The 16,475-nt window shown below is 39.9% G+C and overlaps 1 protein-coding gene across 1 annotated transcript in view; it reads right to left on the bottom strand.

The window, feature by feature from the left end:
- Window positions 1–16,475, bottom strand: part of LOC140951856 (intermembrane lipid transfer protein VPS13C-like) — a 139,190-nt gene that overhangs the window by 97,555 nt on the left and 25,160 nt on the right. Inside the window, exons 33-56 of the mRNA XM_073401220.1 lie at window positions 15,568–15,610; window positions 14,245–14,311; window positions 13,552–13,717; window positions 13,124–13,197; window positions 12,560–12,702; window positions 12,070–12,155; window positions 11,539–11,661; window positions 10,827–10,878; window positions 10,639–10,690; window positions 10,358–10,396; window positions 8,557–8,688; window positions 8,203–8,280; window positions 7,603–7,811; window positions 6,863–7,001; window positions 6,096–6,168; window positions 4,984–5,055; window positions 4,548–4,624; window positions 3,751–3,907; window positions 3,191–3,264; window positions 2,666–2,808; window positions 2,025–2,188; window positions 1,546–1,597; window positions 994–1,045; window positions 545–583 (exon numbers count right to left, since the gene is read on the bottom strand). Of these exons, the coding sequence (XP_073257321.1) occupies window positions 545–583; window positions 994–1,045; window positions 1,546–1,597; window positions 2,025–2,188; window positions 2,666–2,808; window positions 3,191–3,264; window positions 3,751–3,907; window positions 4,548–4,624; window positions 4,984–5,055; window positions 6,096–6,168; window positions 6,863–7,001; window positions 7,603–7,811; window positions 8,203–8,280; window positions 8,557–8,688; window positions 10,358–10,396; window positions 10,639–10,690; window positions 10,827–10,878; window positions 11,539–11,661; window positions 12,070–12,155; window positions 12,560–12,702; window positions 13,124–13,197; window positions 13,552–13,717; window positions 14,245–14,311; window positions 15,568–15,610 (2,306 nt within the window). The remainder of the gene's footprint in view (window positions 1–544; window positions 584–993; window positions 1,046–1,545; window positions 1,598–2,024; window positions 2,189–2,665; window positions 2,809–3,190; window positions 3,265–3,750; window positions 3,908–4,547; window positions 4,625–4,983; window positions 5,056–6,095; window positions 6,169–6,862; window positions 7,002–7,602; window positions 7,812–8,202; window positions 8,281–8,556; window positions 8,689–10,357; window positions 10,397–10,638; window positions 10,691–10,826; window positions 10,879–11,538; window positions 11,662–12,069; window positions 12,156–12,559; window positions 12,703–13,123; window positions 13,198–13,551; window positions 13,718–14,244; window positions 14,312–15,567; window positions 15,611–16,475) is intronic.

Raw genomic sequence — 16,475 nt, 5'->3', positions numbered from 1 at the left:
GCGAACATAACTTAATACCCCATATAAACAAAAGACTTAACATGACTAGAATCTGTTCAGTTTAAAGTGGTTTAAAATTTGTTTCTTTCCAAAAGTTTCTCACAATTTTTTTCTTCCTGGGGAACAAGGATAGCGTAGTGGAGAGAACAGTGGGCCGGGTTCAAGTCCTGACGTTGACGCCATATGTGGGGTGAGTCTGTTGTGAGTTCTCTTCGTTGCTGCGAGAGGCTTTTTTCCGGGTGCTTTGGTTTTCCCCTCTCCTCAAAAGCCAACACTTCCAAATTTCAATTCGATCTGGAACTCACGGACATGTTTGAAGGAGTTCTTAAGAATTCCTAAGTGCTTCGTGGGTAATCAAATTACAATAAGTAATTTTTCCAGCACAAATAAAGGTTAAAATTCACCTTAATTACTTGCTAAAGTCGTTCATTAAGCTTTCTTTTCTTAAACCTGGTTTCGCTTCAAGAAATCCGTAAGACATAGTGAGGCAACAAAACAATTAGGACAGACAAAAAAATTAAATTGAATATTACGATGGTCTTACCTCGAAGTCAAATACATTTTCGTTTTCAACTGAAATAATCTGAAACAAAATCAAACAACGCAGTCATAAATGGCGGGAAAATATCATGCCAGGTCTTTTTACAGTTCATTTTTTTTCGCGTTAGTGGTCCCACATGGTACAAATTACGGGCCAAGGACTCTGATATCAACTTTCCGTGACATTTGAACGTGCAATTCCCTCTTCATGTAATCAATTTTCCTATATTACTGTCCTTTACCCTGTGGTAAGGACAGACAAACCTTCATTAAGACAAAGTAAACACGAAAACATTGAAATTTCATTTTACGGCCTCTCAGCACCACACAAGAGCATTGCTCATAAGCCTTCGCTTCAATGGCCACTGTAAGGATCGGATCCAAACACAAACTCTGTCAGTAAACTAAAATTAAGCTGAGTGGATGAGTACGAGACTATGGACTATTCCGTACCTTGGGATAATACGTAGCGGCATTAAGGTCAATAACTGAAAGGTCCCTCTGCCTGTAACAAGATAGACATAAAGACTGTACTCAGCTACCAAACTTTTGAACCTATAATATTGTCTCCTCCGGCATGGCGGTAAACTGAAAGGTACAGTATACTGTGTAAAAGAAATGAGCGCGAAGTTCGCCGAATTTTGTCCTTTGTTCTTGCGAAAAGTCGCCGAAAGCTCGCCACAAAATTTGGCTGCAAGGCCCTCGGACTTTCGTTAAATCAAACGAAATTTTGCTGCCACCTTTGCCAAATTTCGCATCCACCGAGAAGCAAAATTTCTTTTTGCCGAAATTTCGCCCGTACCAATGCCCGCACTTGCATTCAAAGACATTCTGGAGTTAGATATTTCTCTGGAGTTTGTTCGGGAAGTAACATGGACTTTCAGCAACGAGTGAGAGTGGAAGCAAGTGGAGCTTGGAATTTAGATCGAGGGGAAGTTCAAGTTACGAACAAAAGATAAACTCTGAATATGAAACTGACAAACCATCATCAGAAGCGTCTCTTACTTTGACTTCAAAAGAAGTTCGTTCTCCGAAAGGAAAAATTCTGCTGTCAGCCCTAAGAAGAAAAAGATGGAGTTAATGATACGATTGAGGATTATCTGCAACAATGGTTGGTGTATTTGAGAAAAAATCTTCAGGTATCTTTAGTTATACTGTAAATTTAGGAGATCTGTTTCAGCCTCAAAGTGCCGATTTAGCAATAAAGGCCAAAGTATGATTTAGCCTCTCCTGGAGTCACTTGAACACAATTTAAGCCAAAACAACTACTTCAAAGGACTTTTCCGGCCCAAGCTGGGATTCATTTCAGCCCGTGGGCCTATAATGGCCCTGATTAAGGGAGCCATATTAAACCCAAGACAAAGGTTTTATTTTTCTCACCTAAACGGCCCCATTTGTAGGGCTAAAACAGATCTTTCCTGATTTAGAGTGTGTCTTTGAACATCTCACCTACATAAACAGCACACATAAAAATAATTACGTACCTCGCACCTTGACTTCCGCTAGACTCTTGTGAAAAACTCTGACAAGAAGATCCACTTCTGACAATGCGGCCTCGACTTTGAGACTTACAGTGCTTGTTGTTTTCTGACCAGAGTCAGAACCCCCTGGAATGACTGGAGCTGGCTTGGTGGTCGTCTCTCCCAAACTAAAACGGTACGCATTATACAATAAAATTTATCGTTTACGTAGACATTGAAGTTGACTTAAAAGGAGTAGTCGTCAGTGGAAAGGTGAACTGTCAATCAAATAGATCAGTGTCAGTCCCAAAGTACCGACTTAGCCCTGTAGGACATTGTCTTACTCAGCCTCCCGTGGAGCTATTTGAGCATAATTGAAGCCAAACTAAACAGACCTATCAAACGCCTATTCCAGCCCAGTCTGGGACTCACTTCTTCCAGTGGGACAAATTAAGCGCTCGGTAATTGGATTGTATTGGCCCTGATATAGGACGGTATTTTACGCACCAAAAAGGCCCCATTTTTAAAGCTAACAGGTCATTTTTTATTATTTACAGTTTAACAAGAAATAACTGCCATAGAACTAGCAAGCAAACCAACATTGCAAAGGGGAGTTACTAGTATTGTAGACCTTGCTCTACCCAGCGGGCACATCGGTTTTTTACCTGGAAACTAGAGCAAGGCCGTGCAGTTGTAAATCCATAACAGCAGTCTGCAGGCAGTCAACTCTAAGCTTTGAGAAGGTGACGTTCAATTGCTGTTCGATGGTGCAAAATGTTGATTCGAATTCTGGACATCTGGGATCCACCTTCAAAAAAATGTGGTTATTTGACTCATTTATTCTGAGCAATGTTTGGAAATTACTGTCAAGCACCTTTGCAATATATACTTCAAAAGACTTTCCAGTATACCCTAACGATTTCCCCTTACCCTCCTATTTTATTGAAGTCTGGGTCTCACAAAGATTTAAGTTATTCCGAACAAGACAACCTTTCAATGAGACAAATTCACAGTGAAAACACGGGGAGAGGATGAACCAGTCCACGTGCATTCGGCGCTATGACTTAGTTCTTGGCTTTTAAGCTACGACGTCAGAATAACTGACAGTTCAATGAAAAAATTGACTGCTGAATAACAATGTCAACTAACAATATCTGCAACATACCCAATAAGAATAAGAGAACACTTACTCGCTTATATGACACAGAAATAAGGTCATCATTACGAGCAGAAGATAACAGTTTTACTGGAAGGCCATCATCATCTACAAAATAACAGACATTTTGAATAAATTATGATACAAAGTCAAGGAAGTTAATTAGAAAGAGTCAAAAGGTTAAAAGTTGAAAATTAGTCAAAAGGTTAAAAGCTGAAAATTAGGTTCTGCAAATACAGTTTCTAGGTAACTGAAACTAAAACCTTAATTAAAGCTTGACTTCTCCATAGAGCAGATACCTATGGGTCTTAGGGTAACAAAGGCTGATTTTACCTATTTGGCTGATTTATTTTACTGTGAAGCAAGGTACACTGTACAAAGAAACAAAAGACACTTACTTTAACACGAACGAAACAACGAACAAACCAACAACAACAACAACAAAAACATTCATTTTTGAATTAGGCCTCTCACTTCCACAATCAACGGAGACAGAGAAAATAATTTTAAAAACTTGCGTGTCTGCAGATAAAACTAACTTGTGAGACCAAGGATAATATTGATATTGTGATTGCAGTTGGTTGTTCATGCTACCTTTATTCCAGTAGTCAAGCAATTCCATCGCTCCAAGTTTTGCGGATGCAGTAAACAGCCATGTCTCCATTGTAACGGTTGCGTTCATGTTCTTTGTCTCTAGGACCAAGTAAGGTTTGGAAATCCCATCCACAATTTTCGGCGAATTGATCTGAACCTGACCCGAACACAAAGTTCAACTCAAGGTCAAGTACATTTAAAAGTCAAGACCATCCAAATGTCGTTGTATGAATGACCTGTTTGCATTCAAGGCTTTGAAGTTCTTGCTACTTTATTTTACTGTATGCTTTTAAACCCGTAATTTAGGTCTACAAAAACTGCTTCCAATTTCTACCCCTGTTCTGAACATCTTCTATAGGATTAACTCTTTTATATTAAGTATTATTTAGACGTATTTCTTTCAGCCTTTACCATAAACACTACATTCCAGCCATTCACCCCTTTTTTCATTATTTAGAATATAAATAAAATTGGCCCTCTATAATTTCCTAACTACTGATTTTGGCTGGCCCACCCCAGGTTGCATATGTCGTCTTGACCAACCGCGAGGTCAAGAAGGCTAGATATTGGCCAAGTTCTTTTTTGCGTTTTTATTGAACGAGACCAAGTCAAGGTCAATAAAAATGCAAAAAAGGCTAATATACAGCCACCTTGACCGATCAAGCTTAGTCAATAAAGGACTTATTATATGACCAAAAAGGAAAATTTTTCTTGCGGGACCAACGCTGGAAATCCCGAGCGGGCAAGATGGGCCCATCTTGCAAAACGTCACCTTTAACTGAAATTCACTGACTAACCTTGCCTACATTGAAATGAAATTTTACATTCGGCACTTCTTCCAAGCTTGAACTAGCATCAGTCCTGTCCAAAGTACCTTTCAATGCGACATACGAGAGTTACAATGAGTTTTACCACCCCCTGCCATTCCAAGATGGCAATCACCAGTGCCGGGAAATCATAATGTGACATATTCTTCGCTGCCAACGCATTTTTTTGCACCGCCATTTTGAACATGGAAATGCCCTCGTGGATGACGTTATAGGGTTGTGCCATTTGTGTGACCGTATTTCCTATAATAACTTCTAACTTTCGATTCATCGTCTCCCTCCACCGTTTGGTTGACATATCTAAAATTAACCTCCCCACTTCAATTACGGCCGTTGCGCGGAGCCATTGGCTCTGTTTGTTCATTTGATGTTTATTAACGAAAAAATTTTGTAGAGACCACCTTACCTTCCCTTGATTCTTGCGCCTGTTGTTCTCCACCTCCCGTCAGTTTATTTGATTCTGGAGCAAGTTGACGCTCTAGCAAAGAAAATCCACTTCAACTGTCTCGACATTTCTAATTCCAGTAATAACTTATGAAACTGGTCATAACACCAGCCACATCAACTTACAAGTCAAGCAATCATAGCCGTTCTTAGAGGGTTAGCATAAGGCAATCTACCGATCTTTACTATTTGGTGTCGACTTTTTTGTATCAATATACCTCCAAGCGTTTCTAGAAATCACGCCGTTTAAATTTCTAAATACACAAGCATTTACCCGACAAGGGAATTGGAGTACGACCACAATCATCCCACCCAATCAACTTTTATCCGACATCTTCTCAGCTGAATTAAAAAAAAAAAAACACTGAATAATGTGCGTTCATAGAAGTGTCGAGGTGCTGATATCGATTTTCTAGTAAATTTAAAGCCATGTAAAGTGACAGCCACTTTTAAATGAAGGTACAAACGCCATTCGCCAGTCCATAAACAACAGGGAGAGTGATTATTACTATAAGTTTTCAGTGCAAGGACTTCTGGAACCGTTTATGTGGGCAATATAGCTTGTAAATGGTCAATCGTTTGCCCATAAATACCATCGACCAATCATACTGAGCGCAGTGTGAGAATCACTGCACCGAAATCCTGGGTGGGTACTCGACCAATATTTGGGTATAGGTGAGCCACTGAGGGTTTGAAACCCTGATCCTGTTTAGGACAACACCCTCAATTGTATTACCATGTTTAGGACAAAGGACAAAATGCACGCAAGAGAAAGTTCACGTTAGGGTTATTGCCTTTGTATACTTAGAGTACAAACAAAATTTATCTAGCAAATCAAATCAATCGTGCAGGCAATACCCTGTTGACACACTCACAGGAAATTATATACGTACCTTGTTTAGGACAGACGTACCCTGTTTAGGAAAGACTTACACGTAATTATATAATTACCCTGTTTAGGACAGAGAGGTTAAAAACCATACCCTGTCCGCTGGCGAATGCCCGTATAGACCATGTAAGGGAGTATCCCACCCCCCGGGCGCCGAAGCGAATTGTTGCTAACGTCAAGCTTACCATGCTCGCCTTCCAGCAAGTTATCATTAACAACCATCATGAGCATCTGGAAATCATTAATTCCTAAATTTATCTGCGAAAAGAGAAACGAACCAACTTGAATGTTAAAAAGCTTACAGCGTGCAAAGAAAGCAGTGTCCGATAGCCTGAGGCTAGTGGATTTTGCTATCGGGCTAGTGAATTCTGTTCTTAACTTGTCCAACGTGCAAGTATAGTTTTTGAGGAATTCAAATTATAAAAGAACTGTGTAATCAATCCTGCTCTTCAAAAAGTTTTTGGGGCTAGTTGAAATGAATTTTGGGCTAGTACATGCTACTTACAGCTTGCTTGAATGGCAAGCTGTAAGACTGACTTCCTTTGCAACCTGAGCTTTCTAATAAATCTAACATTCCCTGGAAGAAGTTAAGCTACAATCTTGGACAAAACGCTCGAAACACTTCGGAAAATTTTGTTCCTTTTCGTTTTTCCCCTCCCTTATTTTGCAATGCTGTTGTACCATGTACCTTTGTGATCGCATCTCACCATTGCAGAGGGAAAGGGAAGTGCATGGGAGTTTCAAGGACTTTTAGCGAGGATTGAAATTAAAAGCAACGTTAAAGAGAGCATAAAAACAACCTGCTTCCGCTTGTGTCGCATGCTTTTGTCATTCGTATAAGCCAACATCAAATGGATAATTCTACATTCAAAGATGATTTACGATGCATCAAAACAATGAGAAAGGTCGAGTTTAATTTAAACTTGCAACAATTGCAAGTATTTTTTCCTACCTTCAAAAACTCCAGTTTCCCTTCAACTCCAATTAACGGAAGGTCAGTCTTCTCAAAGTTCAGCCGCCTTTTTACGATTACATTGAGATCAATCGGTTCAACCAGGTAATTACTCAGATGCTTTTCTAACTGAGATTGGCTAGATAATAGACATAAACAAAAGTAAACGTGATTCCTAGTTACAATCACGAAAAAATTTTAAAGACGATTTGTTGGATTACATTACAGCAAAAAATACCTTACCACGATACTTAACCCAGGCAAGAGCGAGCTTTATCCTCTCTTTACCCAACAGCTTAGTTTCTCGAGCGTTTCAGTACCTTGAGAGGAGGGACTTACAGACACACAACTACGCTGAAGTGATCACTTAAAAAACAGAACAGCTTGATTCGTCAACTTCGATACTCATCGCTTAGCTCGCTAAACTACGAGAATCGTTTGTGGGAATTTTGCACACATTGAGTGTATAAAGATGTAGATGGCTTCCTGGTCCAAAATGCCAACAAGCTATTTGAGATGAGGGTTTCAGTACGTTGGAATGCCGATCTTGTAAACTTCCAGACAAAGAAGAATTGGTTTTAATTATCGGCAGGTTTGAAATTGGCGAAGAAAATGAAAACGCATATTTGAATAAGGACAAGAAGTCAGTTTTAGTTCAAAATTTAATTATTGGGAGTTTCGAGAATCGAGGTTTCGAGAAATTAGAATTCTATTGTACTTATACAAATAAGTAGACGTACCCGGCCACTTCAAATGAGGTAAGCCTCACAACCATTTTGTCAATCAGTCCATGCTGGGAAGAGCTCACTATTGAGTTATTTATGTGCAACCGCCCAAGGTCTGCAACAAGATTTTCCTTTGATTTTGAATTGCAAGGGATGATGATCTGTGGTGCATTCACAGAAATTTTCAAGCCAATCTTTGCTCCCTGTTGCTGGATGTACTGTACCTTTGGTAAAAAGAAGAGGTATCAATTTTTGTTAATTACTTCTCTCCGGCAACGGAAAATGTTGCAGTCGTGACTTATATATCGCTTAGCCACTACTGCCTGAGGTCACGCTTGAGAAAAAAAGAAAAGAAAACTGAATAACATTGAATAGCTGCTCTTTTTAATTTTGTTGTTGTTGTTTGTTGTTTGTTTGTTTGTTTTACTTGTGTCATAATATAAATCTTGTGACGGTGCTCAAGCGCGTTTTCCTTCCAAAAGCAGCAAGACAAGAATCAAATTTCCTGGGTATCGTCGTATGAACTACATTGGGACAATTACCCTCAAACGGCGACTTGAAAAAACCGAACACGACAAACATTTTGGGAATTTTTTTTAGACACACGGTACGTACCTGATTTAAGACTGCCTTCTGCGTTAGTTCTTGAGCATAAGCAACTGATTCCGGACTGGCAATAGCTTGAATGAAATTCTGGAATCAGTAATAGTAGCAAAATAAGTTAGCTAAAGAGAAATGAATGGGCGATTTCCCCGGGTCAATATGGAAGAAAAGGGTCAGATATCCGACTAACAGTGGGTTTATTTAACTCAGGTAACAGTCAAAAAAGTCGCCTTAAACAACATAAACTACTCCACAACTCAATTGAGGGGCTGTGGAAACAAATTTCCCGTAGTAATTGAAAAAGAAGGATCTACCAAATGTCAAAATTCGGAATTATGTAGATTCACAACAAAAACGTCGAAATACCTGTAAGTGGGCCACAAAATATCCAAGAAAGACGAATCGAAGCTTTCCTAACTTAAGATCGACGAATAAATCCAAAGCTGTTGGATCTTGATCGGCAACTGAACCTTGCATAGACTTTTTGAATATTGTAACCTAAAAAGTACCAATACGATTACTGCTAAAGACCCTTAAGAAGAGAAGGGCTTAACGCGAATGCGCTTAGACGGACGGCTGGTTCGTAAGTAGTTATCAACAGATGAATCGCGGGTGCGTTCGTTTCCGCGTTGATTTAGTCACTTTAGTGCATCTTAATCCTTCCAATGAAATGTACAAGAATTATTTGACCTCAGAGATTAAGTAACAAAAATGAAAAAACCAAAAGAAATGAAGACGGAGCAGAAATTCATTTAGGATAGCCAAGACTCGATACTTCGCAGTTCATTTATGATTTATTTCATATATCATTAACACTCATTTCTTTCACGGGAACATATGAACCCACAATTGACCTGCTCCCAACGTCAGTGGCTTCATAGCTCAGTTGGTAGAGCATTGCACCGCTATCGCGAGGTCACGGGTTCAAACCCTGTTGAAGTCCTGAATCTTTTTTTTTGTTTTTCAGGCTTCTTTACGCAATTGCATAAATTGCGTTCACTGCGACGATCATTTCTTCATTTTCATTTCATTTCCGCAGTTCATATATGATTTATTTCATATATCATTAACACTTGGTTTCTGTTAAGCAATCGGAAACACAGGGTCGTGGCAAGGAAAGGAAAGGAGATACTAAGGCCATAGCTGGAAGTCTTGAACACTGTAGTTTTGCTTTCGCAGGGAAACAAATTAATGAACGATATCGAATAACCCTGCACCAGCAAACTTGCGCCGGGGAAGTCCGCAGGCCTGTTATGAACAGGATGTATACAAGTACCAAATATGATCCACTCCCCAATAACCGCCGGTGGCCTCGTTTCAGAGGTTCTCTATGAATCGGATCAGCTTGGCGTTCATAGTAGACATAAGGAGTTTCTTTCCATACTCTGTCAAACGCTTTCTGAAAATCCACAAAGACGTGATACAGGTTCCTATCATACAGTCTCGTGAAGTTTATGAACTATTCTGTTGCAATGAACGCTGTACCTAAGTCTGTCTTCTGTTCAGCGATGATTGCTTCTGCTGGAGGTTTCACTACGTTTGGCAATATCTTTAACATGACTCTGCTTGGATGGCACATCAAGCTGATTATGCGGTAGTTCGTACGCTGTTGATGGTTACCTTCCTTGAGACGGGTTACAACCAGCAACTGTGTCAATGATGTGGGGTATTCTTCTGTCCCCCAGATCTTGCTACAGATTGCAAGTTAGGAAGTTGTCATGGCTTCTCCTCCAGCTTGGACCAGCCTACCTGAGATATTGTCTTTTCCGCGTCAATTTATTCCCGCATTGGGTACCAATTATTGTTGGCTCCTGGTGGAACGCTCAATACCTCTGATACCTGTGACTATGTAGCTGTTCATCTCTGCGTAGTGCTTCGCCCGCCGCTTAGGAGTGCACTGGTCTTCACTAAGGCGCAATTCCCGCTCTTGTCCCTGTATTGTTGGTTCGTCCCTGTTTGTCCTGGTGAAGTCTTTCACCAGCTGATTTGCTTTCTTTCTGTTGTTCTATAATAGAAGAGCTCCTAATAGTTCTATAAACATGGATCGTGTGCACGTTCTTTAAAGGTGCTTATATGGTTAAAACACATCGATCTCTTTATCAACAGCTGCAGGTTTACGGATACTTATATGCTGACTTTTAGCTCACAGTAACAGAAAAAATCTTACCTTGCAGTCGAAAACTGTGTTATCCGCCAAATCTAAGATCTATCAAATTATAAAAATAAACAGCGTAATTTTTACATGAGTGAAGGACAAAAGGACTTTCCACAGAGAAACTTGAATCGAGTTACCATTTCCAAAAACTTTAACTACACTGACTGTATTAGAAATCTATATACAGATAGGGTACGCATACTCGTTATAAATAATGGCTGCAGACTACTACATAATAAAGACAAGCAATGCAGATAACAAATGCTTATTATAAATTATATTACATATATTACATGTGGATATAATGTTTCCTCCGTGAGATCGTCAATCGTGAAGTCTTTCAACCTACAGAAAACGTCATAATCAACTGGTTAGTAAAAACTCAGTCTGCTTGAAGTATATTTCTATGTACGTCTGTAACAGAGGAGAGCCTTCTAGATCTCTCATAATAGAACGCGTAAATACTTTCAAATCCGCTTACTTTGTTGTTATGTTCGTCTTTGCAGCAAGCACATCCATCTCTACATCAAGACCTGCATGGAAATTTAGGACCAACCACTGTCAGCATAATAATGATCTTACAGGATTTGATCGCAAAAGTCTAACATGTTTTCCTATCTGGAATAACACGTGAGCAGCGTAGCTAAACGACTAGCAGGAGCGCTTAAGAAAGCCTATCTTTGCAATCTCTTTAAACACAAAAACTGCTTACCTCTAAACACAAAATGCATCGCCCGTTTTGAAGTTAAGGATAACACTGCGTCAATTTTTTTGTCAAATTCCACAATGGGTTTTTGGAGGGACGCTATCCATTCTTTCATTAGCTATTACGAAGTCGCGCAGTAAAGAGGTTCCCATTTCTCGACACTCCCAGTAATTAACGAGGCCGGAGAGCTATGTTCTCTATTCTCATTACAGTCAATCGTATTTGCCACTTTGAGGTTGCGCGAGAGACCGGGCCGAGATGGTTGTCAAAGTGCATTGTGGGACGCATTTTCAACATGACGACAAATTCGTCCCCCAAAACAGTCCCACAATGCACTTTGACAAACATCTCGACCTGGTCTCCCACGCAACCTCAAAGTGGTGAATACGATTGACTGTAATGAGGATAGAGAATTTAGAAAATTTTTATACTGCGAACTAACCTTAAACTTCTTTAACCGGGTAGGTTTTAAATTAACAGAAATTACCCTTTACATCGATTTTTCCAACATGGCGACCCATGGAACTAAGAATTACAGTGACTTCTTCTACTTGCGCAACGATCTTGACGTTAACCACGTTTGGATCACTTTCTGCTTTCTTCTCTGTAACTATGAACGAAGAACATCATAAATGAGTTTTCATCCAAGGCTAAGGTAACGACTTTTGGCAAGTAACACAAAATCTTCGAGAAATCTTTAATACATTTTACAATTAATGATCAAATCACGATAAACGATGGCAAATTTGTATTTTTAAAAATACACACAGATTTTTCTAGTGTGTATTTTTCTAGTTTGTTGCGGATATTGAAATTTCTCCACTTGATCAAGTGTAGCTATATAATGAAACTTCATATCTGGATTGGGATGGCAAGAGGACTAGATAAGGTTGACGAACAAAGTGACCTCCGTTTCTTCGAAATGGGAATGCTATATACCGAACATAAGCGTTTCTGTGCAAAAGACAACACTTTTTCAAAACTGGTACATGTGCTTTGTGGAAGATGAAAGCACTACCTTGTATAGGAACAGAGCTATCAGTACCATCCTCTTCAGTAATTGTCTCCAGCAGTCGCTGAGGGACAGAGGTCCAGTTAGGTTCACTGACGAAACAATCACACGTTAGAAAGAAAAAATACTTCGTCCCATGTTGTCAATGTTGTTAAAAGCAGGATTAAGATAACCCAAGATTAGTACGAAAGTTGAACTCAAATCTGAACGCTTATGAAGCAAACTCCTGTACGTTATTTGGGCCTACAGTTTTACGTTTGGACGCTCTAAAATAAGCAGTTAAAATCGCTCGGGAAATTGCCTTTGAACTAAAGAAACAGAAACCCATTATGTAAATTTAACCCTGGGTTAGCAGTAATTGGCCTTTTGAACAGCTGGGCCGTTAAATGGATCTGACACAGTATTTACTCAAATACACGCCTCCTTCAAATAAACGCTAGAACAAACGTCCACAATCTCCATAAAAGCAGGGGTTTATAATTTCAGTTTAAGTTACCTCTGAAAAAGACTGAGAACAAATAATTCAAAACTTGCGATGGCCTCTTGCTTGGCTGTTAGTTTTAGAGAACTGAATCGCACCACCATTGACTGCTCGATTGATTGAAACTTTGATGAAAACTCTGGCCCTGAGGGATCGGCCTGATATAAAAATTAAATCACACAAAGAATCAATCCTAGTGGCCACAGGTCAACATACATAACTATTCAAGGCACCCTAGCTTCTTATGTCAAAGCAATTTACCCGCAGCAAAACGCAAAAATAAACGTTAATGTTGCTTTTCAGTAACCATAATCACAGGTCAACCCCACTCTGACGCCACACCCGTGCGCCAACTCGAGCTGTTTACCTCACGGAGAATTTTGATTCAAATCATTGAGGTATTACTTAACAAAATTCAAGCTAAACCAGCGAATCGCTAATGTCCACCTTAGTGGAGAAGTGTCCGCCTGACAAGGCGGTTCCCTCTCTCGCTCTCTGAGTTCACTGCTCGTGTAATCACGGATAAATTTGTAACTAGAAGCCACTATTTTAAAACTACCATGAATTGACGTTGGGTACCTTGAGATAATGGACGGTAATCCATTTTTTGGTGGACGAAGACGTCAGCACACAAAGGGTTGAGCCATCTATATCTGACGAGAAAACCCAGAGAAAGTGAAGTAAGATAAATCCTTTTGCTATAAGAGGTATTAACGCTAAGACCTGGTAAGAGTTGATAGATACTACAAAGATCAAGGACAGAAAACAACAATGCAGACATTGGTACATCTAAAAGCATACAAAAATGTGGTATTCCGTGGTTGGAGAGTCCATCCGATTCAAAAAAACTCTTTTAGCTTAATAAGTGAATTTTCGGCTTTAAACGGAGGTTTTGGCCACATAATCAATAAGAGTCATTATGAATTTTAAAAGTCAAGTTTTCCATCATTTTCAAGCTGAAGTGTTTCTGAATAGCGGAAACAAAAATACCCATATAGTAGTTATACCTTTCCAGTGGTTATCAAGGAGCTGAATAAATCCAAGTTTGACATGGGCTTCAAAATCCCAGGGATGAACGATCAAGTCTGCTCCAAGGTCTCTGATCTCAAGGCTTATATATGGAGACAAATCCGAGGCCAGCTGTTCGCTTTCCTTGTCTATCGTGATAAGGAGCTGAAATGATAACGTTATCATTAACAATCTGTTCTGTACGTCTTTCAGCAGCGTGGTTGATATTATAATTATGTTCTCCATGTGCGACCACCTCTCCAAAACACCAAAATTTTCCCAGTCAAAGCCTTACAGTTGGAGTCTCTCGTAAACGACCACCTCCTGTAAGCGACCGCGACCACTATTTGGGGCTTACAGTTTAATGATTTTCCATTGTTTTTAACCTCTTGTAAGCGACCACTTGACGATTTGTCTGATCTCTTATGTGCGCTGTGTGTACTGTGCTACTTAGAATATACAAAGAATTTTGGAATCAACATGGAACTACGCATTTTGTAACTTAGAAATTGAATACAATAAAGTATTTTCTATAAAGTAGATGTGTCGGTACATCTTCTCGGAAGAGACCCCCGTGGTTCGATTCTTGTAAGCGACCACTAAGTCTTTGCATCTTTGGTGGTCGCTTAGGGTAGGTTAGACTGTATAAACACTGCTGACAAGAGCCCCATTCAAGATAACTTATGGGTTACCTTCTCAACTGTAAAATTTCCAGCCAATTTCACCTTGTCCAGTTTGTGGGATACCTCGCTCGCTGGGCTGCCATACAAAAACAAAATTGTACAGTAATGATGAAATTATGATGTTGGAGCAGAATCTACTACGCAGTAGAAAAATTTCAAAGTTTACTAGCTATGTTGAGTTTTAGCCGCGATTAGTTTTGTAAAGAACACAAACTGAACACCAAGAGGATAACCCACGGTCACTGGCTATTTGAAGGTTGCCCTAGACTGGTATCGAGTTATGTCGTATGCCAGATTCCGTCTACCAAAATAGTCCTTGGACACAACAGTCTCACGAGCACCCTCGAAATGACTAATATATAAACTTCGCCAGGGCTAAGAGCGAAGCTCCCGATAAAATCGTGTGGTGCTAAACGGCGACGGCAGTGAGAACGGCAAAAAAAATAGGTGTTATTAGCAAAAAACAAACACGTGCAGCACACTTGTTGTTGCAACGTGAAACCCGAGTTACGGACACACACGTGTGCACGATAACATGGTGCCTTGGGCTCTACGAGCACTAGGCACAAAAAGAACCTTCATTGAAGAAGGCTAGTTATTTTTCAATTGGCCTCATCAGTTGCTTACGCTCTCCAGGACGATTGACAGATGACAGTTAGTATGTCCAGGTCATGCTTGGAATAAATGCTTGAAACAATGACGTTAGCAGCCGGTTTTCACAAGAACAAAGAAAATGGCAGTCGTACCATGGTGTGACCATTTAAATGAAACTTAGTTTGTAGTACTTTACAACTTACAGAAAAACCTATCTTACCAGCATTTTCCAAACGAAATAGAATGTTTCTTCCATCGATTTTCGGCACTAATAAAATGGAAAGCTTAAACATTTAGGGGTGATCTTTCCTCTTTAAAATGGCCCTAAATGGTTCTAACCGAGGGAATAGGGAGCTTAAGCTCGACGACGACGGCTGTGAAAACGTCGCTAAAAAAATGAATCTGCGTCCTTTCAAATTCTCTCTGGCCTATTTGGACCCACTTCAATTGTCAAATGTAGGCGATCTTCCTGGAGTTGAATTCTTAAGGACTTGATCCAGGTACGAAAAAATTCATCATCATATGCCCGTAAAACGTCCTGTATACCTATAAAACGTCGCATTACATGGTTTTACGTGGAGTCGTGGAGTTGACGTCAAAGAAATGAACCAAAAAGCGTGATGCAGGTACAGAGCTGTTGTTTTGCTCATAAAACCAATTGTTCTTTGACGTTTTCGTTGTCCTTGTCGTCGTGGCTCTTACCATGACAATACCTGATGAAGACATGCAGTGACTAACCTTTCATCAGCGAGGTTTTCCTCTGCATCATACCAAACATCACCTATGAATAAACCAAACAGTCAATGTTAAGCCAAGGGGAAAGGCCTTTTATTAGCAGACACGACATCTCAAAATTTCCTTTCCTTCCTCGCTCTTTTACTGGCAAGTGCTTTCAAATGCACTAATCAACAGACACACGTGTTCAGGCAAGCTTATAGCCACTGGAATAGGCACTATGGTAACGACGGTAGCAGCTTTGAATAATTAGCTCGGCGCAAGAGGCCTCATAACTACAGCATACGTAACACTCCGTCTCAAGGTCCCGCACAAAATAAATAAAGTGATAACAGAGTGTAAAAGCCGTGGGACCCTTTGCATAACTAAATACGCCACTCTTAAAAAGTATGGAGAAAGCGTAAGCGCTTCTTATTGTTTTTTTTCGCTTGGGGAACTAAAATGAGCTTATTTACTTTCATTGTCAAAAACGCTCTCAGAAATCATAGCCCCGAAATCTCGGGCACGGGAGAAAAAGATCGTACACAGAAAAGTAGTATAGAGCGCACCAAATTACCCCTTTTTTGGGCAGGAATTTCATTAAGGGGGGGCAAGATTATATTAACGTCGATTACCTTTAAGACAAGGTCGTATGCTAGTTTTAGGTAGCTTAACCCGTTGGACAGATTTTCAATTTCAAGTTATTTCAGGATCGATGAATGTCTTGCTTTTTCAATGATTGGTTCACTGAAATCTAACAAACGTATTCACGTTGTCGAAGGAATAAGCGCTTACTCGCCTGTAACTCAAAATCACTGAGTCGTAACAGGGATGAGTAAAAGGTGGTGTTTAGTGCTAGAAAGAGCTGGTTTGCCTTCGAACTCATTAGTATGCAAGATACAATTACGTTAAAAAACTAGAAAACCCTGAAA

Source organism: Porites lutea, chromosome 1 (assembly GCF_958299795.1).
Source record: "Porites lutea chromosome 1, jaPorLute2.1, whole genome shotgun sequence".
Taxonomy (NCBI): Eukaryota; Metazoa; Cnidaria; class Anthozoa; order Scleractinia; family Poritidae; genus Porites; species Porites lutea.
Note: the sequence above shows the minus strand (reverse complement) of the source record. Positions and strands in the feature narration are given on the sequence as shown.